Source organism: Bufo gargarizans, chromosome 6 (assembly GCF_014858855.1).
Source record: "Bufo gargarizans isolate SCDJY-AF-19 chromosome 6, ASM1485885v1, whole genome shotgun sequence".
Lineage (NCBI taxonomy): Eukaryota > Metazoa > Chordata > Amphibia > Anura > Bufonidae > Bufo > Bufo gargarizans.
Window position 1 is genome coordinate 233832788 of NC_058085.1, and position 27509 is coordinate 233860296.

At 42.0% G+C, this 27509-nt stretch overlaps 1 protein-coding gene across 1 annotated transcript; it reads right to left on the reverse strand.

Annotated features, from left to right (window-relative positions):
* Positions 1-3897: 3897 nt before the first annotated feature.
* Positions 3898-27509, reverse strand: LOC122940853 (zinc finger protein 850-like). The gene is made up of 5 exons (XM_044297679.1): positions 27426-27509; positions 19883-20044; positions 17419-17545; positions 8240-8353; positions 3898-7478 (listed from the first exon to the last, which is right to left on the reverse strand). Exons 2-5 carry the CDS (start codon positions 19961-19963, stop codon positions 4036-4038), a joined length of 3765 nt encoding a protein of 1254 aa, XP_044153614.1. The 5' UTR covers positions 19964-20044; positions 27426-27509; the 3' UTR covers positions 3898-4035.

A 27509-nucleotide genomic window follows, 5' to 3' on the forward strand; every position in this document is an offset into this window, starting at 1 on the left:
GGACCCGGCGGCAAATCCTCTACGTCTCCCACCATCACACTTAACGGGGTTGTCTCCCCCTCTTCCACCGAAGTGGCGGCCACCCCTACTGCTGGTCCTTCTGACTCAGGTTCCCAAGGTTCTGGCCTCCCCCCTGAGTCAGGCCACTCTGCTAGGGGTACATCTGTCTCCAAGGTAACTTTCGTATCCGGCCAGAGTGCCAGGAACCCGGGGAAGTCTCTCCCAATGATCAATTCATATGGTAGCTTTGTGGCGACGGCCACCTCATGCATCCACCTGCCGGCCACCATTGACAGAGAGACCAGGGCGGTGGGATACTCCTTTAAGTCCCCATGTATGCAAACAACACCGACTCTTCAGCCAGTATACTCAGCCGGCCGCACCAGGGCAGCTCTTACCAGGGACACCAGGCTCCCTGAATCCAGCAGAGCCACCGCCAGAGGGCCCCCCACTTCCACCTGGCACAGGTGGCTATTGTCCATAGTCTCTGAAGTTCCTGTGGCACACAACATTCTGGCATATAATGATTGGCGGAAGCCATAATTGGTGTCCATGGGTTCCCCCCGATGGGGACAGTCAGCCCTTATGTGTCCAGGCTCCTGACAACGCCAGCAGACCACCGGGTTTGGGTCGGCAGGGGGTACATCCTGGGTGGGTCTAGGTGGCACCGGCCGCCGGGTCTGGGGTGGAGTTTTCCGGGGTTTGACTGGCCCCTTCCCAAAAGAAACAATACTTGCTGGGGACCGGACACCAGGAACGGAGCAACGACCTCAGCCCACTGGTCTCGGGGTAACTTTTCCCTCACGGCCACTTTTTCGAAGACCGCCATATAGGTCTCAACGTCATCCGAGGGGGTCATCTTCAGAATCGCCGCGCGGACAGCTTTCCGGGCATCGTGGACATTCTGGGACGCTCCTGATGCCTGCAACGCCATCACATGTTGCAATAGCAGCTGGTTCGTTTCTTGTTGCTGCTTGTTAGCCTCCCGCTGCTGCAAGTTAGCCTCCACGAGGGCCTTCACGACCGCCTCCATTTTGTCAGGGGATACGGGTCGTAACCTTGCCGGCTAAATGTAGGACATGCACTTGTGCCCGGATAAACAAAAACTTTTCGGCCTTCAGGCCTGCCTGACTGTGTTTGCCCGCATCCTCCACCAAATGTGGGGATTCGCTTTGGTAGGCAGGGTAAGCGGACGCACTACAGAGGCAAAAAACAAGGTTGTAAATCAAAGTTCAGTGTTTATTCACACATAGCAAGAAAACAAGCCAAAAGAAAGTGTTCAGTTTTGGTGCCTGTTCACACCACACAAAGTTCACAGTGCAAAAAGACTTCACCTGGTCAGCAGATGATTTTCACCCAGAGTCCGCAGCAGGCTTTAGTGGCCTGTTTCCCCAGCCTATGGCTCACACAAATAGATGCCTCAGTGTCTCAAACCACAGACTCCTCAGCTCCTCTGTCATGGAGGATAATCCACCACCTGAACATGCTGGCTGGGTTTTTTATATTCCCGCCAAAATCCGGCCTGGAACCGTGGGGAATAGCCACCCACCCTGCTCTTTGGCTGCTCCCAATAAGAACCGCCCCGGATTGGCTTTACAGCCATTCTAACAGCTGAAGTGTCAGATTGCACTACAGCCCTGACACTTCAGGAAAAAACCCGGTTCTTACCTCACCAGTCCTTGTTACTTCTTACAATATATATAAGCATTGTAACTTTTTGTCATATTAAACTCCCTTTAATAAGTTTTTTCTTGTGTTCTTGAACAAATCCACATGCTAAGCTCCGAGCACATAAGGCTACTTGTTTAGATAAAACTTTGGGAGGAAACTGTAGTAGTTAAGTAACAAACTTGCATTATATAGAGATATTAGGGAGTAACTGAGGGCTTTCTGTAAGCTGTTGAAACAAACCTTAATGGTGGCAGTGTTGTGGTATATTTGGAGAATATTAATAATTTAGATAATTAGTTGTTTGTGTATTGGCTGCCCAGCTACACCCACACATCACGTGAACTCCAGCAAGGGTGATTGTGACAGAGGGCATGTCTTTACTTACTATTGGTACCATTTACTATTGCATACCATGTAGTAAGAAACAGGAAAAAAATCCAAATGAGGTGGAATTTGAAAAAAAAAAAAATGCAATTTTGCCATAGTTTTGGGAATATTTTCTCTATGCAGTAAAATTGACTTGTTAACTTCATTTTCCACATTTTTTAAAAAATGTTTTAAAAGGGGGCTTTCTCTTCACTGTTTACCTGCTCGCCATCACAATTGCAGCAGTGAGCAATTACCACTCTAGCGTCCTATTCACTTTAATGGGACAGCTCCTTCCTGTTCTAGGGAATAGATGAGCTGTAATTACACCTGCTTGCCGCTGAAGTTGCGACAGTGAGCAGATAAACATTCAAGAGCACTGGATTCTCTTCAAAAAGCTAATCTGATATTGACGCCCTATCCTAGGTCCTCAATATAAAAAGCACACACTCCCTTTAGTACTTTAAAGGGAGGCTAAAGCCAGAAGTCAAACACAAAAAAGAACATACCCTGGCTGGGAGGGAAAAAACTATTTTAAAAAGGCCAATTTCCCCAGGTTAATGGCAGCATTTCAGGTCATGGACAGAGTGGCTGGTGTCACACAATAGTGCAGAAGATAAATGAAAAAGCTTTAAATCTACGTTGAGTAAATATACTACAAAATGTATTAATGTAGGTAACAAGTGTAAAACAATAAACAAAAAAGTACATTTAAAAAATACAAATCTAAGGGCCTTTGAAATTTACACAGGGTTTATAAGATCTGTAAAAAATACGGAAAAAAAAAAAGAGAGAAAATCTGCAAAAATACAAAATGAACAACAGGTGGCCAAAGAAAGCAAAAAAATTAAAATCCCCCAAAATTCTCTAAATGTATAAATGCAAAAAACCAAGGTCTGAGCAGATAGGTCCCCTAAATAACTGTACTGGGGAGATGGTCTCTGAAGAACAGGAAAAGGCAGAGTTACTAAATTCGTCTTTTTTAGCGCTGTATATAAAAAATAAGAGACATAAGTTGATATCAGTGGTGCCTGGATTGTTAGCCAATTTAGTATATTAGTGAATGTACTAACTGTATATATGGTGCAAACTAAGTTAAATAAGGTAAATGTGAACAAGGGTCCAGGTCCAGATGAATTACACCCAAGAGTTCTTAATGAACTCAGTTCAGTCATTGCTATGCCCCTGTTCATATTTTTTTTTATTCTCTAGGCACTGTTCCAGTGTCAAGTGACTGGAGCAAGGCAAATGAGGTTCCCATATAAAAAAAAAAGTCTTCCCCAAGTAATTATAGACTAGCAACCTTAACTTCTGTTGTGGGGAAAAAATTTAAAAGGGCTTTTGAGGGACTATATACAGGAGTATGTGACTGTTAATATCATAAGTGATAACCAGCATGTGTTTACCAAGGACAGAAGTTGTCAAACTAACCTGATTTGTTTTTATTAGGAGTTAAGCAGAAGCCTGGACAGAGGAACGGCTGTGAATGTAGTGTTCTTGGATTTTGCAAAGGCATGATATTGTCCCTCATCGACATATAATAGGTAAAATAAGGTCTTTAGGCTTAGAAAGTATAGTTTGTAATTGGACTGAAAACTGGCTGAAGGACCGTGTCCAGAGGATCTGTAGTCAAACAGTGCCGACTCAGAGTCCATGAACTGGGGATTTGAAAAAGTTTATACCTCTGCAAACAGGTTAAAAATGAGAAACATTTTGTGCCTTGGTTAGCTAGTGCCATAGTAGCACAGAGTAATATCATACAGACAGAGTTGAAGAATGAAAGCGATGCAGAGCCATGCTGTATTGCTGGAAGTTCAGTTTATTTTAAAGAAATAAACACAACATACTTTAACACTCAAAGAGAAACAAGGCCTACAGTGAGTTCTCTTCTCTGCTATATTATTTCTCTGTTCTACTACAAAAAGTGACATGTGGTAAACTATTGCCAAAAATAACAAGAAACATACACTGAGGTTATATGCCTTATACATGCAGTAATCAAGTACATGCAAAAGGTTTCCCATCTACATGGACTTGCAGATGTGCAGTGTAACAGTCTTTCTGGGTGAAGCACATCCCGCACTCTGAACATATAAAAGGCTTCTCATCTATGTGAAGTTTTTGATGTGCAAGATATGTTGCTTTCTGTGTGAAGCATTTGCCACATTCCAAGCACTTAAAGGGCTTTACCTCTGCATGAATTAACTGATGTCTTACCAAATACACTTTAGCGCTAAAACTTTTTCCACATTCGGAACAGCCAAACGGTTTCTCACCCGTGTGAATTCTCTGGTGTACGACACAACTTGCCTTTTGAGTGAAACATTTGCCACAGTGAGTACACACAAATGGTTTTTCACCTGTATGAACTCTCTGATGTGCCACAAAACTGGCCTTCTGAGTAAAGCACTTTCCGCAGTCGAGGCATTTGAAAGGTTTCTCATCCATGTGAATTCTTTGATGTGCATTATAACTAGCTTTCTGGGTAAAACACTTTCCGCATTCTGAACACTTAAAGGGTTTGACGTCGGTGTGAATCAGCTGGTGCCGCACCAGATATACCTTAGAACTAAACCGCTTGTTGCACTGACAGCACTCAAATGGTTTCTCTCCTGTGTGAATCCGCTGATGCACAATGCAACTGGCCTTTTGAGTAAAACATTTCCCACAGTGAGTGCACACAAAGGGTTTCTCTCCTGTGTGGATCCTCTGGTGTGCCACGTAGCCTGCTTTCTGTGTAAACCGCTTCCCACAATCTGGACACTCAAAAGGCTTCTGTCCTGTGTGGATAATCTGATGTCTGACCAGATAAATCTTGGATGTAAAACATTTGCCACATTCAATACAGAGAAAGGGCTTCTGGTCTGTGTGAATACGGCGGTGGACAATTAGGTTTGAGGCACTGGTGAAGCATTTCCCACACTGAGAACAAACAAATGGTTTCTCACCAGTGTGAGTTCTCTGATGCGATACATAGCTAGCTTTTTGCGTAAAACATTTTCCACACACAGAGCAAGCGTAGGGCTTCTCCCCTGTGTGGATTCTTTGATGTATGATACGGTTTGCTGCATTGGTAAAACATTTGCCACAGTCTGAACAAGGAAAGGGTTTCTCACCCGTGTGTGTTCTCTGGTGCTCATCAAAACTCTTTTTTAGTCGGAAACACTTTCCACAGGAAGAACATTCAAAGGGCTTCTCACCAGTATGGATCCTTTGATGCACCACACAACTTGCCTTCTGTGTAAAACACTTCCCACACTGAGTGCATACAAATGGTTTCTCCCCTGTGTGAATTCTTTCATGAGCGAGGTAGCTAGCTTTTTGAGAAAAGCACTTACCGCACTGAGCACATACAAATGGTTTCTCCCCTGTGTGGATTCTCTGGTGGGTAATATAACTAGCTTTTTGTGAAAAACATTTACCACAATCATTACACACAAAGGGCTTTTCCCCAGTGTGGATTCTCTGATGTGCAAGATAATTTGCTTTCTGGGCGAAACATTTGCCACAAACATCACACTTGAAAGGTTTCTCATCTGTGTGAATTCGCACATGTGACATGTAACCTGCTTTTTGGGTAAATCGCTTGCCACACTCCATGCACTGAAACGGCTTTTCTCCTCTGTGGATTAGCTGATGCCGAACAAGATAGATTTTAGAACTAAAGCATTTTCCACACTCCAAGCACTGATAGGGTTTCTCGCCTGTGTGGATTCTCTGGTGTACAATGCAGCTTGCTTTCTGGGCAAAACACTTGCCACATTGGGAACAGACGAACGGTTTCTCACCTGTGTGAATTCTCTGGTGGACAATGCAACTTGCCTTTTGAGCAAAACATTTTCCACACTGCGAGCAGACAAATGGTTTCTCACCAGTATGGATCCGCTCATGTGCCAGATAGCTCGCTTTCTGCGTAAAACATTTTCCACAAAGTGTGCACATAAATGGCTTTTCCCCAGTATGAATTCTCTGATGTGTGAGGTAACTGGCTTTCTGTGTGAAGCACTTACCACAGAGGGCGCACACAAATGGTTTTTCTCCACTGTGGACCCGCTGATGGGTGATATAACTTGCCTTCTGTGTAAAGCATTTGCCACAATCCATGCATTTAAAGGGTTTCTCTTCAGTATGGATTCTTTGATGGGCATTATAACTTGCTTTTTGAGTAAAACACTTCCCACAGTCAAAACATGCAAAGGGTTTTTCACCAGTGTGGATCATTCTGTGTCGGACTAAGTAGATTTTAGAGCTGAAACACTTCCCACAGTCACTACATTCAAATGGTTTTTCCCCTGTGTGAATTCGCTGGTGCACAATGCAACTTGCCTTCTGTGAAAAGCATTTACCACAGTGAGAACAGATGAAGGGTTTTTCCCCAGTGTGGATCCTAAGATGTGCCAAATAACTTGCTTTTTGAGTAAAACATTTACCACACTGTGAACAGGCAAACGGCTTCTCCCCAGTGTGAATCATGCGGTGTCTCATCAAATATACCTTTGAGCTGAAACATTTTCCACACTCAAAACAAACAAAGGGTTTCTCTCCTGTGTGGATTCTCTGATGAACTATGCAGCTGGCTTTTTGAGTAAAACGTTTGCTGCAATGAAAGCACACAAATGGTTTCTCACCTGTGTGAATTCGTTGATGTGAAAGGTAACTAGCTTTCTGGGTAAAGCATTTGCCACAATGAGAGCACATAAATGGTTTCTCCCCAGTATGGATCCTCTGATGCACTAAACGGTTTCCAGCACTGCTAAAGCACTTTCCACAGTCCGAGCATGGGAATGGCTTATCAATTTCATGTATTCTCATGTGTCTATTAAGGTGAAGGCTAGAAATGAAACACTTTCCACATTCAGAACATACATATGGTTTCTTGTCTGTGTGAGTTTTCCTATGCATGATGAATTCAGAGGCACTTACAAAGGATTTTCCACATTCGGCACAAGAAAAGTTGCTCTCACCTTGGTGGATTCTCTGATGCTTTATGAAACCTAACTTAGAAGTGAAGAGGTTTCCACACACAGGACATACAAATTGTTTCTGTTTTTTGTGCATTCCCTCATGTTCAAATAGTTCAGACTCATAAGTCAACATTTTACCAGCATCAAAACACGCAAAGAAGTTTGCTTTACGAAAGAGTTTCTCGTGCTTAACAACGTCTGTATTCATTATGGACAGGTTAAGAGGTTTATCGTCTTGGTTTCTTTGGGTGTAATGAGTTGTAGAATATTCAGTCCATGAACTGTACTGATGTGAAGGAAGATGTAAAGAATGGAATCCATTTTGTTCTTCTGACTTTATTTGAACAGGAACAAGTGACGACTTGCTTCTTGTAATTCTGGGAGTATATTCTTGAGTGACTATGGAAGGTTCCCAATCCAATGGAGGAAAGGGTGGGGAATTTCTCTCAGGAATGGTGTCATTGATGGACTCACCAGCTGAAATGAAAGAGAGATACTGAACTCTAAATGGTGAGATTCATATATTGTGCCACATGTCAAATCCTTATATTTGCATCTATCTCAAAAGACTTGCAACAACTTTAAACCATTGGAATAAGAAGCCTAAACTTTAAAAACAACATTTTATGCTAGTAGGATTACTGAGCACCTACAAAAATGACAAATTTAAATTGGAAGATACTGATTGTCCTTGCAAAGATCCAGTAGCTACGGAGTCTTTAAAACAATGTTCCCTGGAGAAAAGCATTCAAAATGGTTATCTAAGAAAATTCTCTCATTAGTGCTAAGAAAAGGTGGCTAACCTTTTAAAAGGCTTTATAACATGACTGAGGTTATTAGCCAAACCAGAGACACCGCTACTAACAAAACAGCTGACCAGTGAGGGGTGTCGGTCAGGAACCTACCAATGTGATAATGGGTTTCAGAATACCACTTTAAAGGATAAAAAAAGTCATTTTTTTCCCCAAAAAAAATAGAACCATGCCTGTCCATGGGTTGTGTCTTGTATTGCAGCTCTGCTCCAATGGAGTCAGTGGGGCAGAGCTTCAATACTGCACAGAAGCCGTGAGCAAGAGTGGTGCTGTTTTTGTAGGCAAGTAGCCATGTTTTTCTAATCCTGGACAACTCCTAAGGACTTTTTTTTATTGTTGTTGCAAAAGTTTTTGATTTTTAGTTAGGTTTATTGAATTTTTTTTTCTTTTACAGTAATTTTTTTTTCTTCTTAAATTATTACTCACTTGAACATGAATATTCTGGAAGCTCCTTCTCAACTGAGTCCTGCGTGCCCATCAAATATGGTTCCTCTCCTTGTTCAATAACAGATACAATAGGAGGCTTTGCGTGATCTAAACCTACAAAAAAAATAAGTTCTCCAATGATTCTCAGGTTACATTTTCCTGCATTTATACTAACATACATTTCACTGGAGTTGTTAATAATTGGCAGACTTTCTATGTGGAGCTTCACAGAAGGCAAAAGGACGGTGAATAATCCTTGTGTAGTATACTGTTATGTAGTACTGTACGGAGAAATTACTTACTTCGCCATACTCTAGAACAGGGATGCCCAACCTGCAGCCCTCCAGCTATTGAAAAACTACAACTTCCATCATGCTTGGTCAGCCTACAGCTATCAGGGCATGCTGGGAGCTGTAGTTTTGCAACAGCTGGAGGGCCACAGGTTGGGCAACCCTGCTCTAGAACCTCTCTTCAGATTGGCTACTTACTGTTGCTGCTTTTCTTCCTGATAATTACCCTTATTTACCATCTGCACTCTCAGGAGCTCACAATTGATGAGAGAATTGACTTCGGATGAAACATCTGAAGTCAATTCGCATGAAACTTCGTTCTAATACTGTATGGAGCAGGAGCTCCGTACAGTATTCAAATGTATTGGCTGAGATGAATTAGTTTGCACTGTAAAAACCAATTGGAACCAGTGGTACCTTGGAACCGAACCCGAGTTCGGGAAATGTTTTTTTACAGTACAAATTAATTTATTAAGTTATTACGCCAAGTCGGCAATAACGTCGGCTCATCGGAGCCAATACAATCTAATACTGTATGGAGCTCCTGCTCCGTAGAGTATTAAACAAAGTTTTATGTGAATCGACTTTAGATGTTTCATCCGAAGTCGATTCGCTCATTCTACTCACAATCAATTAAGGGGACTTGAGATGTGTAAAAGTGAACCTGTTGATTCTATGCCAAAATTCCTTTATTGCAGTGCAGAGACATATGCAGTGATACCTACAGTTCAGCCTGGATAATAGTAAAAAATCAGTCTCTTCAGATTATTCCTTTCCCAAGAGTGTTATTGGCCTAGTTGTAGATGTGGAGGGTCTCTTACACATAGCTAGATGGAAGGTATGTAGTGTTCAAGACCATACTCCCTAGTTTTCAGCAGGATGTCACCATTCCATTTAGACAAGCAAGTCTGGGAGCTGATGTGTTCTGGATCAGTCATTAGAGCTTTACATTTTCTGTAAGCATCTGTCAGCTGTTTTGACCATGCTAAACTGCTGACATCACTAGGCAGGGCTGTGGAAAGCACTACAAACTTACCTTTTGTGGGGTTTTAGCATAAGGAGTAGTGAGAATATGAACTATTATTCAATCAGATTCTGCTTGTTAAGTGCTTCACTATGCTTGTACTGTTCTTCCAGCTGCTGCCCAGTGCTGTCAACAGTTTAGTATAGTCAATAGTGCTGACAGATTACCTTTAAATGGAATGTAGTAGAATAATCTGCATACAATACATGATTGCCTTCGACATCTGTATATCTACCTAAAGTATGCCCTAATAGGTATCATCACAGAACACCCCAGCAAATACAATGTCAGACAGAAGAGGTGGGTGTGACCCCCTTTGTTTGGTAGAACTCTTTAGACCAATAGTGCAGTATCTATTTGGTTAAAAAGCTAATACCTGCTGTAATAGTGGAAGTGTCACTGTCAATCACCTGAATACAAAGCCAAAGGTAGGTATCATCTTGACAGAACCTACCATCAACCTTATGCTGACTATACTAAATGGCTGCATAATGTAGATAGACAGATTTCAATAGTCCGTTACGTTTGTACTAACATTAGTTGGTTGAGGAGAATAGTCATGGTTAGGCTGGGGCTACACAGCAATCTTGGCTGACCAAAAATGCTATGTAGCAGTGCATAACCACTCTACTTACAAGTTACCTCGATCACAAAACCGCAAAAAATTAGCAGTGTTGGATTTTTAGGAGTTGCAGTAATTTGCAAGCCACACTTAAACCCTATTCTGTTCAATGGCTTTACTGCTACACAGCAATCTCTGAACTTGCAACAGGTGTTGCGGCAAGATCTCTGTGTATATTCAATATTTTTCATGGGCTTTGGGTGATAAAGATGCAGAAAGCTAGAGGTTGCTCCATGATAACATCTCCCCTGTACACAAGATCAAATATTTATCACCTATCCTAGTGAATGCTTGTGATATTTGCTATGCAATTATTCAAATGTGTCAAAGTGGGCAGATTGCAAACCAAGACCATCATTCTATGAATAGCATTTTTAGCAAGACTGCTTCTATCTGGGAATGAGGAACACTGAGGCAGATTTACTGCCTTCAAGGGATTTTCTGGGAATAACTAACTTTTAAGTGATGCCAGCAGACTGCCTCTGCTATTGAAAGCGTCATACTTATCTGCTCCTCACCACTTCAGTCCTGCACGCCGTGTCCATGGTCCCTGGCTTGTTTACTTCCAGCTAGAATTTATTCACAGAAACCCCATTAAGACAGGGTGTCTAGACCAGCACCAGATTTATCACAGGGGTGCAGGCTGGATTATATATGTGGTGCAGGGACAGATGCTTTTCTCTGACTCTATACCAACTATTGATATGTTTACTTTGAAATAGAAATTTATACTGGAATTGTAGTTTAATTTTTGGAGCAAAATGTGGTATTTTAGGCCATGCCCTTTCCATAAAGCCCAACAGGGAAAACTCCTGGTTGGCTGATGCATAGCAGGCCGCTGGCACCCTCCTCAGTTACTTCTTGTTATTAATACTGTAAAATCCGCTCTTTTTACCTGTAGATTGGATTGAGCAATCTTTCTACAGTATGTGGATGATATTTTATGATTTTTATCTGATTCACCTTTCTACTTCGATTGATGGTCCAGATTTGACCTGCAGTGTGAATTTTAATCCACAGCATGTCAATTTATGCTGCAGATTTCTACCAGAACGTTACCTTGATGACTTGTGTATTAGGCTACTTTCACACTAGCATTTTTGCTGGATCTGGCAGGGTTCAGCAAAAATACTTTCGTTACTGAATATACAACCGTCTGCATCCGTTATGAATGGATCCGGTTGTATTATCTGTAACATAGCCAAAACTGATCTGTCATGAACTCCATTGAAAGTCAATGGGGGACGGATCTGTTTTCTATTGTGTCAGCATGCTGTGGTTTGCTCTCCGGTATGAGAACGGAATGCATTTTGGAGCATTCCGTTTTGTTCAGTTACGTTTTGTCCCTATTGACAATGAATGGGGACCAAACGGAAGCGTTTTTTTTCTGGTATTGAGACCCTATGAGTGATCTCAATTATGGAAAATAGAAACGCTAGTGTGAAAGTAGTCTTAGACATCTTACTAATTGCTTTGCCTACCACTGCATGTATACATTGGCCCCACTTACAGCAATGTGGTAATGCGTAACGACTTGCTGACACCACTTACTTAAAAGTGTTTGCCCCCACCTACAACATGGGGCCACTTTTAGGTTTTCTTTTTCCACAGCAATCCATTTCCATAGTCTATTTTGGAAGCGCTTCATTAGTTCCGGAGGACTGGGAAGTGTTGAAGGATCTTTACTCACCGCTTCCTGGTCCCCCGCTCGGCTGTCTGCGGTGCAGGGCTGCGCACCATGTGACCTCACTGTGCGCAGCCTTCACAGCTGACAGCCGAGAAACAGGAAGAAGAGAGCGCGCTGGTGGTGAGCGGTAAGTTATATATATTTTTTTTACGCTGATGGCTGACATGGGGGGGCATGATGGCTGACATTGGGGGGCTGATGCTGACATGGGGCATGATGGCTGAAAATGGGGGCTGATGGCTGACATGGGGGCATGATGGCTGACAATGGGGGCTGATATGGGGGGCTGATGGCTGACATGGGGGCATGATGGCTGACATGGGGGCATCTTAAAAAAAAAGGGGGGGTTGGTCAGCACATCCCAATGCGCAGGTGCATTCTGCCATGGCTAGAAACAAAGGGGAAAAAGAAAATGCAACAGCACTCTGCAAACCAGATAAAGTACAATAATGCCATAGTCACAAAAAACATTCACGTGCTAATGCTACGCTTATTTATAAAGTGAGATGCTTGGCAAATGCATTTTGTACAAAACCATTTGAGCGGTGCCAAAATGTAGCTCCGCTTGTGTTGGCAAAAATCCTTGCACCGGCCCTGCCCACCCCCTATGGCTAACAGCTACTGTAAAAAGGGCAATAAATAACAAAAAAGGGCATTTAAAAATGCAAATCTAAGGGGTCAATGGTTTACAAAGGGCTTAATTATATCTGTAAAAAGGAGAGAGAATCTGCAAAAATGCTAAAGAAAGGCAGGTGGCCAAAAATTATATATATATATATATATATATATATATATATATATATATACTAAAAAACCAAGGTCTGAGCAGTTAGGGATCCTAAATAACTTTAAAATGGGATAGTCACTGAAGATGAAGATAAGGAAAAGGCAGAGTTACAATATTTTTTTTAGCTCTGTATATACAAAAAAAGAGAAAGGAGCCAATATTGGTGGTACTAGGGCTGTCAGTATTCAGTAATATACTCAACTGGCTAACTGTAGATATGGTTCAAGCTGTTAAATAAGGTAAATGTGAACAAGGTTCCGGGTCCAGATGAATAACACCCAAGAGTTCTTAAAGAGCTCAGTTGTCATTGATGTGCCCCCTCTTTAACTTTTAAAGATTCTCTAGGTACTGGTATAGTGCCAAGTGACTGGTACAAGGCAAATTTGGTGCCCATATTCAGAAAGGGATTGAGGTCCTCCACAGGTAATTATAGACTAGTAACCGTAACTTCTGTTGTGGGGAAAATGTTTGAAGGACTCTTAAGGGACTATGAACAGGAGTATATGTCTGTAAATAATATCATCAGTGATAACCAGCATGGGTTTACCAAGGATAGAATAGATTTGGGATTTTGCAAAGGAATTTGATATTGTCACTCATTGACGTTTAATAGGTAAAATAAGGTATATAGGCTTGGAAAGTATATTTTGTAATAAGTGGTGTACCGCAAGTTTTAGCGCATCCATTAATGACATTGAGGGTGAGATTAATAGCACCATTTCTATTTTTGTAGATGACACTAAGCTGTGTAGTACTGTACAGTCTATGGAAGATGTCCATAAACTACAAGCTGACTTGAACACTCTGAGTGATTGGCAAATGAGGTTCAATGTGGATAAATGTAAAGTTATGCATCTTGGTAGTAATAATCTCTGTGCATTATATGTTCTAGGGGATGTAACACTGGGAGATTCACTTATAGAGAAGGATTTGGGTGTCATTGTAGATGGTAGATTAAATAACAGCATATAATGTCAATCAGCTACTTCCAAGACTAACAGGATATTGTCATGTATTAAACGAGGATGTAATATTACCACTTTATAAAGCGTTGCTGCGGCCTCATGTGGAATATGCAGTTCAGTTCTGGGCACCAGTCCATAGAAAGAATGCTTGGGAACTGGAAAGAGTACAAAGAAGAGCAACTAAACTGATAAGGGGCTTAGAGGGTCTTAGTTATGAAGAAAGATTATAATAATTACATTTATTGAGTCTTGAGAAGACTCAATAAATCAAGGGTGGCACATAATTAACTTACACAAATATATAAATGGGCCGTACAAAAGATATGGTGAAAAGCTGTACCATGTAAAATTCCCTTAAGACTCCCTTGCACTGCCTCCGACTGGAGAAGAAAAAGTTCAGTCTCCAGAAGCGTTAAAGCTTTTTTACTGTAAGAACTACAAATCTGTGGAATAGACTACCTCTGGACGTGGTCACAACAGGGACAATGGATAGTTTTAAATTCTTAAAAGTAAATGACATTAGTGCTTATAAAAATGTGTAGAAATCTGAGTCTCATTTCCTTCTGGAATTCATGTCTCCACCTATCCCTTGGTTGAACTTATGGTCTTTTCAACTGTATTAACTATTTAAAACCTGTGAGAACATCAATCAAGCACAATAATAACTCAAATTCATTCCTGTTCCTTCCCTAATCTCTCTCACCCCATATTCTGTTTCAAAGGTCCTAGTGTGCCCTTTACATCCTCTGTATAATACCAATTTGTGTGTATGAAAGTCAACATAAGTGTGGCTATTTCCTCCTGGGTGAGGACTCTAATAATAAATAGCGTCCATCGTTTAAAGAACCTGTTGGTTTTGGTATTCTTGCTTCTTTCTACCTCACGTTTCTCCCTAAACATGTACTGTTTTAGCAACCAATAAAATTTGCAGACCTGTTACATAAAATTATAAGTTTCTATGAAAGCATAAAACTTGAAAATAAAAATAAAAATAGCTTTTTAAAAACCCCTAAGGGCGGGTTCACTTCTGCGTTTAGCTTTCTGTTCTTCTGATCAGAACAGAAAAAAATACGGATCCGTCTTTTTTTTAGCATAATTTATAATCAGCTGGCATCAGTTTGTGTCGAATAAAAGTCATTTTTGATGGGAGGAAAATGTCCTGCACGCAGGACTTTTTCTACTGTCAAAAATAACTGATCTCTGAAATTATACCTGAAATTTACACCAGCTCTTAGCTGGTCTAGAAATCAGTTCTGGTGACACAATTATTAAGAGGTGTTTACCATTTAATAACTGAGACTAACAGAACAATGGTTTAAAACCAGTGTATATGTCCTCCAAACAGTTAGATATCTGAATACTGCCATTATATAGATCTGCAGCTCTCCTTTTCTAGGCTACAGCTGAAATCATTACTGACCATGATAATATGACAGCCAAGCAGTAGTGGCATGGACCATGTGGTATGTTGCAATACAGTTGTAGTATTTCTTGTGCTGTCTGCCAAATAGCTTATGCCAATGCTGCTCTGGAGTCATGGTCAGCTGCTGCCTAGTAATAAAATAATGGAGCCAAGATGCATACTTACCAATACTGTACTTGCTAGATTTGGGGCATATAAGCCCCACCCCAGGATTGTCTCCAAACCCATCAGGATCACCCATTTCATGGGTGGGGTACTGTAAATCCCACCCAGTTTTGGCCCAAGACACCCCACATTTGCCAGGATTGAAAATTAGGGACAGTCCCAGCAAATTCAGCACTGTTGGCAACTATCCAAGAATTAGCTCCATCATGACTTGCCAAGAGCTGAATTATTTAAATTCTTTTGCCTGGAAATTTCCTTCAACAGCAATGCCTCTAAGACAGTTTTGATCCAGAAATATTGATAAATAAAATTTAACAATACTCACCCACTCGGTCTGTTGTGGCTTTGGTGGTCCCTTCCAACTTTGTTTACTAGCAATGACGTCACATACATTCACATAACTGCTGTAGCCAATCACTGGCCTCAGTGGTGATGCTAGCATGGATGGCACCTGACTGCTGAGGCCAGTGGCTGCAGTAGTCACATGAATGTGTCTAATGAAATTAAGGAGAAGTATAAAGAGACGATTGGGGACCACTGAAGAGGCAGGATGATAGACCAAGTGAATATATTTTGTTGTGTTTTTTTTTTTATTCACTGTCCTGCTGTTTTGTTGTTGTTGTTTTTTATAAATACACAACAAAGCCTTTAAAGTGCTGTCATCTAGTGACCACTATAAGGAAAACAATGTACTTCGCACAAAAGCTTCCTCCCTGGTACAACTGTATATAATGTGTGTAAACTTTAATTAATCAGAACAAAAAAGGCAACAGAAGACCTCTACTCAGACCCATTATAGTAGGACCACGTCCCACTACCTCATAATCAGGTCACTGCAACCCCACAATGGCCACAACACCACTGCAGTGTTTCAGAAATTCTTTCCAATCGAAACCAAAAGAGGTTGAGGTTTTGTCCACAAGTACCTAGAAGTGTACTGTAGTGGCTGTGTTTCTCTCCATTCTCATAGGTTAAAAAAAAGGTAATATTTGGATTGTTGGTGGTTTAGAACTGGCACAGCATACAATATTACCATAGCATTTTAAGACTTTATAACATTATCATTATTATAAAAAACTTGAACACGGTCTTTGGATCTAAAAAATAAATAAAATTTGAATGAATTTCCAGGTCTTGATCTCTTATGGGCATTGTATATTTTGTAACTTGGTCATTTCTAATTACTTAAACATAACATCACACTTAAGAAAAAAAACAAGATATGATGGAATATGTGTTTATTGAAATTCTGTCATGACATGTACCACACCAGCCTCACCATAAATGTCACCGTCTTAGTCACACCAGATGGCCACTGCGTGTTCTTTTAAAATTAAACTTGTATGAAAATGTAAGATTTTTTTTTATGTAAACTTTATTTCACCTTAACCTGGGAAAAAAAGTTGAAGAAGGATGAGTTAAACAGTCAGATATATTTGAGGGCTTAGTCATAGAGGAAGGGTGAAGCCATTGAATTCTACTAGGCAAGAACATATAGACATATATCCAGATGGACAGCAAAGCATTTGTAGCGCTTATAAGCAGCAGCTTCAAATTCATCATTAGCAGGGGGCTCCTAGAGCTGCATCTCCTACTCTGATTTGAGGTTAAATCACTTTATTAAAAAAGGTAAAGAAAAAAATAAAGTATTCCTGTTTCATAGTTGATAGAAGAAGAAACCCAGAGTAATGTTGTCCACTGGTCTCTTTGAACAACCCACTTCCATAAGCCCTATTATGGCATGTGAATGTAATAACGGCTAGTCCATCAATGACTCCAGATGACCACTGGCAGACGTCCACCAATTTCAATACTTGCTGTGTAAGGCTTCATTTTCTATTAAGAAGTAATCACTCACCAAGCAGACTCCCGTCAGGTTTAATTAACCAGATAGCAAGCCAGCAAACTGCCTTTCTACAAGTTGGCTTGCTGAGAAGGAAAAGTTCTTGAAAATATTACAATAGAAATCTGTTTACAGTCTGGTTGATATGTTAGATGAACACAACTTATCGGACAGTATAAGGGAAAGAAATGAATATGGAAGGTCCTACAACATTCATGAAAGGTCCTACAACACTCAACAAGAGGGAATGTCAGTTTATTTAATTTATTAAGAGTGAAACCAAACTATTTGACACAACACAAAACACAAGAAAATCAGAAGACAGCTTGGTTGGTTATACCAAGACTGGATGATTTGAAAAGTATTGTCTTACCTAGAGATAGAAGGGTCTGATAGTTCTCCATCATCACCTCCCTATAGAGGTCTTTTTCTTCATCATTTAAGCAGTCCCACTCCTCCTTGGAGAAGTAAATTGCAACTTCATCAAATGTAGACTGAACCTGAAAAATAAAGTCTTTAATGTAGATTTTTTTTTACCGCAGTTACACTCTCCCAGTTAATTGAGAAGCACCACCATCCACTGTCCATCTACTATGTCAATTGCTATGTGGCTGTCATGGTATACTTCTACGAACTACACAGGTGGGAAACTGACTCAGTGACACGGTAAAACAGTGAGGACAGTTTGGGCAGCCACTTTTTACCATGGTTCTAGAAAATTATACTTACCTTGGGTTAAGTTCCAGTTTAATTTCTCAAATGTTGCTCCAAATCACAATTTCACCGATGTACCAAGATTGACACAGCCGCAGCATAAAAATGGTCAAGAGCCAGTTAATTTTGAAATTTCTTTCCTACAAATGCAGTTATAATTTACAGCCTGCAGCCCTCCAAGTATTATTTTCTTCTATATAATGGGGAAGTTCAAAGGGCACGGTGAAATTAATGTACATAAAGTAAAGCACAACATCATGAAAGTCTTAAATGATGATGAAACAAGAAGTTTAAATTAAATTTTGAACAGGCTGCATGGATCAATGAAATTGGATTCTGGTACTCTTTAAGGAGTTAAAACTCATAAAATTAAGAAGATCATTAAGTAGAATAATTACATGATTCAAAACTATACTGTATGACTACAGAAGCTAAGCCTCAATGCAGTACGAGTAACCAGTAACAGGGTCCATATGACATTTAGAACACTGCTGTCTTCTTACATGGCAGGGGAGCCTTTGGGACTCTGTAGGAACTGGGACCTGGCTGATACCTCTGCAGATAGGAGGTCTATTCCAGTTCACAGCTGAACCACATAAATGGCACTCAAGACTTGCCAAAAATTAAAGCTGCCTATGTATGGACCAGAAGTTACTTTCTCTACTCATTCGCGTGAGGCATTCAATCTGAGTCTCAGTAGTAGTAATGACTTCCAGTCCACATTTAAAATGCTGTGAGATTCAGCAAGTCAGAGTGTGGGTCATGTGGTTCAGTGGAGGAGTAAACAGAGCTCCTATCTCTGCCAGAATACCTGACCTACGACTTACATCATATAACTCAGTAGGATTCTTGTAGGAGTGCTTCAGAGAGACTACATTCACCGAAAATAATCTACAAACCAACTCAACTCAAACAGGGTGTTTTGTTCCTCATTTAAAGTGGTATTCCAGGGGGAAAAGAAAACTGTTACTTACATCCAACAATGGCATTGTATAGCATTCCATCCTAGAAAAGTCTAATGTTCCCCCAATGCTTTCTGCACTTTATCTCCTACTTACCAGGCCCAGGAAGTCTTGCAGTTCTATCCCGCTCTTCACCATGCCGTCTCCTCCATACCGCTCCTCTGCTTTACTCCCCCTCCCTGCCGAGACGACGCATCATCAACCATGTGGCATCAGGGGGTGTTGCTTCCTTTCCTTACTCAATAAAAAAAAAAAAAGCACCCTTTTTCTCACAGTGCAGTATGGGCCTGCATACCTTTGATCACATGACTAACACAAATCAGTTGACGTGATCAGCAGAAGAGTGCTTCTGCAAATTCCCGAAGTAAAAGCTGATTGGCCCTAACTGTTCACTTGCAATTAGGTCATGTGACAAGGACCTAATTGGATAAGAGCAGCTTCGCTACATTACAAAGGACGGGATATGGGCAGGAAGAGGGCATATCGGCGGTAAGAAAACGTAAACACGCCAACCGACAGAGAGGAGGAGCTACAAAGGCAGTTAGCGGATTATGGGTAAGCTCGTTTAGAAAAGTGCGTGGAATTGCATGAAAGTGGAAGTTTATGGCATTCTGGCAGTGGAGGGAGAAAGAAGAGCAGGAGGTAAAATAGCTAAAAATTGAGCTAGAAATAGATATGAAGGAAGCTGGAGTCAGTACTTGACTAAAGCATGGTATTTTTTGTTATCCATCAGACAACCCCTTTAAGTATATTAGGAAGACTTATACTATTCATTTTTGCTTAATGTGCCAAACTTGCATCCAGAACACTTGGGTATCAAGCCTCTTTCTTTCTAAGCCATACTTTATATACTCCATAACAAGCCTAAAACTACTATTTGAAAAGTGGGATAGGCCTGGATGTACCACTGGGTCACAAAATGGCAATTTAACCAAATGTAACCAAGGTATTACCACTGGATTTAGCAATATCTGCAGTATCACCATTAAAAGTTTCTCCTAAAGATATAGTTAGCGTAGCTCCATCAGCCCATCAGTCAGTAGTGTATGATGCTTTTTTGTTTGCTAGAAATTTTGACTTGTATATACCATTTTTCTAAAACGTTAATGCTGTGCTTTGTATTTTCAAATAGCAACCCTTAGTTGTATGATTCTCACGTACCTCTCCATTCAGATGATATGCATTGCAGGTGTAGTTTACCAACTTCTCCACTGCATCATCCATGGTTTTCAACTTCACCATGTGTGATTATTAAATTACCAAGATATATTCTCACTGTCACAGAAAGTCCCATGTGGTTGCTCTTCACCTTCGGCCATTTTGCTGTGAAAGGAAAAGCTTTATTTTATATCTTTGTGTGTGCAATATATCTAAACAGACAACAAAAAGCCTATTAAACCGGCATTTAAGAACTGTTCCCGGCACAGAATGTCAGAAGACTGGAAACACCCATGCAATTGGCTGCACATTCACTAACTTCCATTGAATGAGATGTCACCTCGGAGGACCTTTTTGTTATTGTATGTTTACATTTTCATGTCCTCCAAAATAGGGCACTTATTAGGTCCACCGTAAAACAAGGTCTCTGGGATCAAAAGAAGGGTTAGCTCTCAGCAGATGGGAGCGCTAACATTTCCTTAGGAAGCGTGTTCCCAAGACCTGATACTCACTTTGGTAACAAAAGATGCTCCGAAAAGTGGATTTTGCAGAAGTGATGTACATTGGGTCTACAGGAAAATTCGATCCAAAGTACAAAACTTACAAAACCAAACTAGCTTTTAATATCACACATATCTACATTCAATGGTCACTTTATTACACAGATTTGAATTCAAGCTCAGGTATTTATATGCTTTATTATACATTTCATTACATTCTTTATACATGTCTTCTTTTACCAAATCAGAGCTCATTGAAGAAGGCCTTTTCCTTTGTGTCAGTACTGCAAAGATCCGATCCCACTGCTCAGGTTTTCCTTTTGTAAATGGACAATCTATTTATGGGGATGCTCTGCCTTTCCTACTTTAGAGCTCAATGTTTAGACATAAATACAGGAAAGGATTCTTTACAGTTAGAGCAGTCAAACTATAAAAATACCCTACCCCAAAATACTACAGAAAAAGGGCCAGATAGTTATCTAACAGCAAACTGCATTGGTGGTTCCTATAAAGCTAATACTTAATGCTGTAAGTAAATTCACCAATAAAGGTTGAACTTAGACCGGAGTCTTTTTTCAGCTTATGTAACTTCTTTAGTAAATCTTCCACAACCTCTTTCCCAATGGGTGTGTGTGTGTGTGTGTGTGGAGGGGAAGGGGTACTCTGCATTGATTGTGGCAGCTTCAATATCTTCTCATCTATGTATTTGCTGCTGGTCTGCTCAGTTCTTTCTGATTTTGGAATGACAGCACCACGAGAGAGGCTCCGCCCCCATAGACAGGAAACCTGAAGTACAAAAAAGGCAGAGGCTCCCCCTCCCACTTCAGTATGGTTTCCTGTCTCTGGAGGGAAGCCTGGAGTATCGTGGGGCTTCTCCTTTGGGAGCCTTCCTTACCTGTGATTCCACTATGGGCAGCATTCGTTGATGTGCTGGGGGTCAGCAGAGGCGCGGTAGCCGGTTTGAGGGCTCTGGAGTGCTTAGGGACAGACACTTTCAGAAGCTGGAGCAGCGTAACAGGAAGTGGAGTACGTCAGAGGCTTGGAACGCATGGCGTGCCAGAAGAACAACGCGATCACTGATGACGTCAGGGGAGGCACATATAGTGTGTGCAACCCGGAAGTGAGCTGCCATCAGGTCTAGCTGGAATACAGACCGCATGTAAGCATCTCCTGGTGGGTTCCCTGACAAAACCCAGCATTAGGAGCGTTGAACCTCCAGGCAATCCACAATAGAGGAAGAAAGGAAATATACTCCTGACGATCCTCCTGCCGCTCCAGCACTGGTACCTACTAAGGGGGGGGGGGGGGGTATATATGCTAATGGTATATATGTGTGTATATATATATATATATATATATATATATTTATATTACAGGGAAAGCCTAAAAAGGCATTGGCCAAGAGGAGAAATAAGGAGTGTGCTATATGCAGATCCTCTTTGCCTTCTGAGTATTCAAAGAAACTATGTCAGGGCTGTATTGACAGAACTGTAGCCGAGGAGTCACCATCGCTTTATAAAAATCTACAGTCCTTGGTTAGGTCTGAAGTTGGTTCTTCACTGGCCGCAAAGAAGTCGCAAAGGTAACAGAAGTTTAAACGGGCTCAACCGTTAGATATTATATGCTCTTCTGACTCAGAACAGGAGTCAGAACCCCTATTCTGAAGCTTCATCTTATTCTTCGGGGGAAGATGAAAAGGACATAGGAAGACCACTTTTTCCGGTAGAGGATGTTGAGCGTCTACTGAAAGCAGTAAAATCGACCATGGGTATAGAAGATTCCAGGGAACCTAAGTCAATTCAGGATATGATGTTTGGGGGTCTTGAAATTAAGCATCAAAGATGTTTTCCGTTCCATAAGAATGTAGCATCTTTGATTAAAGGGGAATGGAATAGGCCCAACAAAAGAGTGTATATTTCTAAAAATATTAAAAGAAAATAGCCCTTTTCAGAATCGAAAATTGATGTAGCCATTTCTAAGGTAACTAAGAGATAGTGTCTTCCCTTTGAAGACATGGGTTTTCTTAGGGATCCGTTAGATAAAAAAGCAGATGGGTTTTTGAAAAGGTGCCTGGGAAGCTTCTACTTCTTCCTTTAGACCCTCAATTGCATCTACCTGTATGGCCCGTTCTTTAATCATCTGGCTTTCTGAGTTAGAGGATCAGATTAAAAACAAATGCCCTAGGGAGGAGATTTTGGCAGGGCTTTCCACTATTAAAAAAGCAGCGGACTTCTTAGCGGATGCTTCAGCAGACTCTATTAGGCTGGCAGCTCGATCTTTTGTACTGGCTAACTCTGCGCGTGGGGCTTTATGGCTAAAAGGCTGGAGCGGAGACTTGCTTTCTAAAAAGCAATTATGTGCTCTTCCATGCAAGGGAGAATATCTTTTCAGTCCTGCGTTAGACATGCTTTAGAGAAGGCTGCAGATAAGAAGAGAAAATTCCCTGCTGAATCCTTTGCTGCCAGAGATCTGAACGTGCCTTTCGCCCCTTTCGAGGTAGAGAGGGGGATACAAAAGACAAAGAGTTTAAGTTTAGATCTCAAAAGAGGGGCGGAAGAGGTTTTTTCTTCAGTCAGTCCTTGGGAGAGAAGAAAAAGCCAGATCAACAATGATGCCAGATGCCATGTAGGAGGAAGATTGGCAAATTTTCTACCTGCATGGAAAACAGATTTCCAACAGTTCTTGGATTCTAGATACAATAGGTGAGGGGTTAAAACTAGAGTTTTGTTATCCTCCTCCAGAGAGAGGAAGAAGTGACTATGGAACGAGAGGTTCTGGAATTATTAAACAAAAATGTTCTGATACCAGTTCCAGAGGGACAGGAGGGAGAAGGTTTTTACTCCCCTCTCTTTCTGGTGAAAAAAACTGACGGTTCATTCAGAACAATAATAAATTTAAAAAAGCTAAACAGGTTCTTGCTCTTAAAAAAGTTCAGAATGGAGACTATAAGATCAGCCATTAATCTACTATTTCCCAATTGCTTCATTGCAGTGCTGGACTTGAAAGATGCCTATTTTTATCTCCCTATTCGTGGGGATTTTCAAAAGTTTCTCAGAGTAGCGGTAAATTGGACTTTCAATGGCACAGAGGGTGTTCATGAAGGTTATATCCGAAATGGGGGCTCACATCAGAGAGAGGGGCATTCTCTTTATACCCTATCTAGACAATTTTTTTTTATACTAGCAGAAACCAGAGAATCCTGCAAGAAAGCAGTAGAAGTGGTGTCACAGATCCTAGACAAGATGGGATGGATCCTGACCAGGGAGAAATTAAGACCAGAACCCTCCCAGAGTCAGCAGTTCTTGGGATTACTCCTGGATTCAAGAGCTCAGAAGTGCTTTCTGACGGAGGAGAAGATTGGGAAGTTAAAAGAAAGGATTCGGGACTTAACCAAGAACCCAAAGAAATCCCTGAGAAAAGGTATGTCAATTCTGGGAAGTCTAACGTCTTGTATTCCCGCTGTTGTATGGAGCCTAGTTTCACTCCAGGGATCTGCAGTGGGACTTACTGACAGCTTGGAAAGGGGTAAAAGAACTCTTAGACATAAGCATAGTCATTTCAGTTCGAACTTTAGAAAATCTGAGATGGTGGCTGATAGGGGACAATCTGATTCAGGGGGCTCCTTGGAGGGAGGAAGATCTCCTATACTTAACAACAGACGCAAGTCCCTGGGGTTGGGGTGCTCATATTCTGAATCAATCCGTCCAGGGTTTATGGATGGGGAGCCTAAAGTCAGCCTCCTCGAATATGAAAGGGCTAATGGCGGTGAAATTCACAAATGTTGGAAGTTCTCCCGTTAGTGTCAGACAGGCATCTCAGAGTTATGTCGTACAACAAGACTGTAGTCTCTTATCTAAAAAGACAGGGGGGTACCAGAAGCAGGAGTCTGATGTTAATGGCGGGTTAAATTCTCTGTTTAGCGGAACAAAATTGCGAATCTATTTCTGCGGTTCACATCAAAGGGACAGAAAATATCCAGGCAGATTAACTCATTTTATTTCTCAGGGGGAGTGGAATTTGAGCCAGAAGATTTTCAGGATGATTACAAACAGCTGGAGGCTCCCCTCAATAGATCTTTTTGCTTTAAGCCAGAACAAAAAGTGGAGACGTTCTTTTCCCTGTCTCCAGAGGGATCCCCCTGTGGTCTGGATGCTTGTCTCCACATATGAGACTTCCCTCTAGCTTATGCCTTCCCTCCTTTTCCCTTAATCCCCAGGGTTCTGCAGAAGATAAGGGAAGATCAAGCAAGAGAAATCCTAATAGCTCAGTTTTGGCCCAGAATGACGTGGTTCACGTGGTTAAGGAGGATGTCTGTGACGGACCCTTGGGTTCTTACAGAAGTCCACGACCTTCTATCTCAGGGTCTGGTGTTTCATCCACAGATAAGGAACCTCCATCTGACAGCATGGAATTTGAAAAGATCCCGCTGATCAATAGGGAATTTTCTTCAGATTTAGTCAACACTCTTTTAAAGTGTAGGAAAAAGGTTACGGTCTATCTATGCCAGAGTATAAAAGAAGTTCTTAAGTTTTGCTGGTACAGATTTTAGATGCATCCCTTCCCAAGCTCCAGTTTGCCAGATTTTAGAATTTCTTCAAAGAGGATTGCAGATAGTTTTGTTTCCTAGCAGTTTGAAGGTACAGGTTTCAGCTCTCTCTGCCCTGTTTAACAAAAATGTGGTCTTCCAATCCATGGTTTTCTAGATTTTATTAGATACATTTCCAGATCTTCTCTGAATATTTCTCCCAGGGTAACTCCTGGGGATCTAAATTTGGTTCTGAAGGCCTTAACGAAACCGCCCTTTGAACTCACTGAAGAAATTTCTATTAGGCATTTATCATTTAAGCTATGCCTCCTAGTAGCTCTAACGTCAGCACGTAGGATTAGTGAGCTTCAGTGCATTTCTATTAATCCTCCCTATACTAGCATTTTGGACAATAGGGTTATCATCCGTCCTGACCCTGCATTCCTTCCTAAGGTTGCTTCTAGGTTTCACAGGTCCCAGTCCTGCCTTCCTGACTATGACTCTTTCCTAAGTCCAGCACTGCTCTTCCTGTTTCCATTAGCTGGAGCAGCGCGCACACAGGGCGCCCTCGGGCTGGAGCGGCGCGCGCGTGGGGCACTCTCGGGCTGGACCGGCGCACGCACAGGGGCCGCGATCTCGGGCTGGACCAGTGCGTGCACGGGGGCCGCGATCTCGGGCTGGACCAGCGCGTGCACGGGGGCCGCGATCTCGGGCTGGACCAGCGCGTGCACGGGGGCCGCGATCTCGGGCTGGACCAGCGCGTGCACGGGGGCCGCGATCTCGGGCTGGACCAGCGCGTGCACGGGGGCCGCGATCTCGGGCTGGACCAGCGCGTGCACGGGGGCCGCGATCTCGGGCTGGACCAGCGCGTGCACGGGGGCCGCGATCTCGGGCTGGAGCAGGGAGCACTCTAGGGCTGGAGCAGCGCGCGCACAGGGGCACCTAGACTGCCAATTAACAAAAGTAGGACAAGGAAAGGAAGAGCTCATAAATAAGGGCTGATTCACACAACTGCTCTCGGTCCAGGAAACACGATCCATGTGAATACTGCATCTCCGAAACCGACCGCAGCTCCCCTGACCCGAACTGACTGCATCATAGAGTTTTATCATACAGTAAGTTCTCTGAAGACCGATCAGATAGGAGCTGACTATCATAAAACACTATGAGGCAGTCAGTTTGGGTCAGGTGGTCGGTCCAGAAGAAGCACCATGGACCATGTTTCCTGGACCGAGCAAGCCCTATGATGCTTTTCTGCATGAATTTTATGTGGAAAATCCACAGCGTATTACACTACCAGCTAAATAGATGATATTTTCAAAATTTCATGTACATGGTGCGGAAATTTGGAGTGACAACTGTGCGGATTTTCAGCGCAGATTTCACCTTCTGCAACACAAATGGTGAGTTCTGGGGCACATGCTACAGAATCCCCAAAAAAATCCACAAGATACCGTGCATATACTAGAAATGTGACTCACGTCCTGTGAGAAATATTCAGGAGGTTCTCAGAAACCACAGAATATTAACTCATATGTACTGATGAGCAAACTTGTGTTTTCAAGTTCGGCGTACAATGTTTGGGTTATCTTAGACTTCCGTCATGGATTCCACAAATTATGGTCAGTGGTAGCGGAATCCATAACGGAATTCTGAGATAACCTGAAAACACAGGTTCGCTCATCACCACTCATAACCATTCAGACCAGTCACTGCCCAGAGATCACAGCTTCCCTTTAGGCCTCATGCACACGCCCAAGTCCGATACACATTCATTTCTGTGGGGCCGCAAAAAATGCAAATAGCACGTGGAGGTCATCCGCAAAATGACTGAATACGTCCTAGCCTTCTCTGCTCTGTTTTGCAGCCACGAAGAGGCATTTCTACAATGGGGGGGTTGAGAACAGTACAGGATGCACGCATCCAGTATCCGTATTTTGCAGACCGCAAAACACATACGGTCGTGTGCATGAGGCCTTATATTACATATACCTACAAATTATTTCTATATAAAAAAAAAAAATTATAAGAAAAAATGCTCAGTATAAAGACAAAAAAAAAAATGGTGGTTGTAATATTTCCGTGAAGACCTGGGTAATGGCCGGCCTCCTTTCCAGGTAGATAATGAGCGTCCTCCGTGGTACAGAATTATTAGGTGTAAGTACGGTGAGTGGCCGGGCGGCAGCCTTCTCCTGCCAATAATGTAGAGATGCCAACACATTTTATCAGAGGTACAAAATTAATAAAATATACAATACCAATGCAATTAAAAACATATTAAAAAATAAGTTTAAAAAAATGAAGAAAAATGAGAAAGCAAACAAAAACAAGACCTTGGACATGAAGTGAACGTGAGCTTTTCCCAGCATGCACTGCGCGCCCCGCACACTGAGCTGCGGGCTCTACACACAGGTATAGGAGAGGTGTAGGCCCCGCACATCACTGCTCCTATTGTACGGCGGGTCCGCGGGCCTCTGCTCAGAGGTATGCAGATTCGGGCGGCCTGCACACCCGCACATACCTGCTTGTCTGCAGCCAGGATCTGCTCCCGGTCTCCACTAACACCTCCCCTGCTCTCCCCGCCACCGGGGAGAAAAGAACATCC

Coding starts and splice junctions, on each gene's coding strand:
- LOC122940853 (XM_044297679.1), bottom strand. CDS start 19,963: ATGGTGAAGTTGAAAACCATGGATGATGCAGTGGAGAAGTTGGTAAAC. Junction 17,546..19,882: donor CATATCATCTGAATGGAGAG/GTACGTGAGAAT, acceptor TTTATTTTTCAG/GTTCAGTCTACATTTGATGA. Junction 8,354..17,418: donor TCAGACCCTTCTATCTCTAG/GTAAGACAATAC, acceptor TTTTTTTTGTAG/GTTTAGATCACGCAAAGCCT.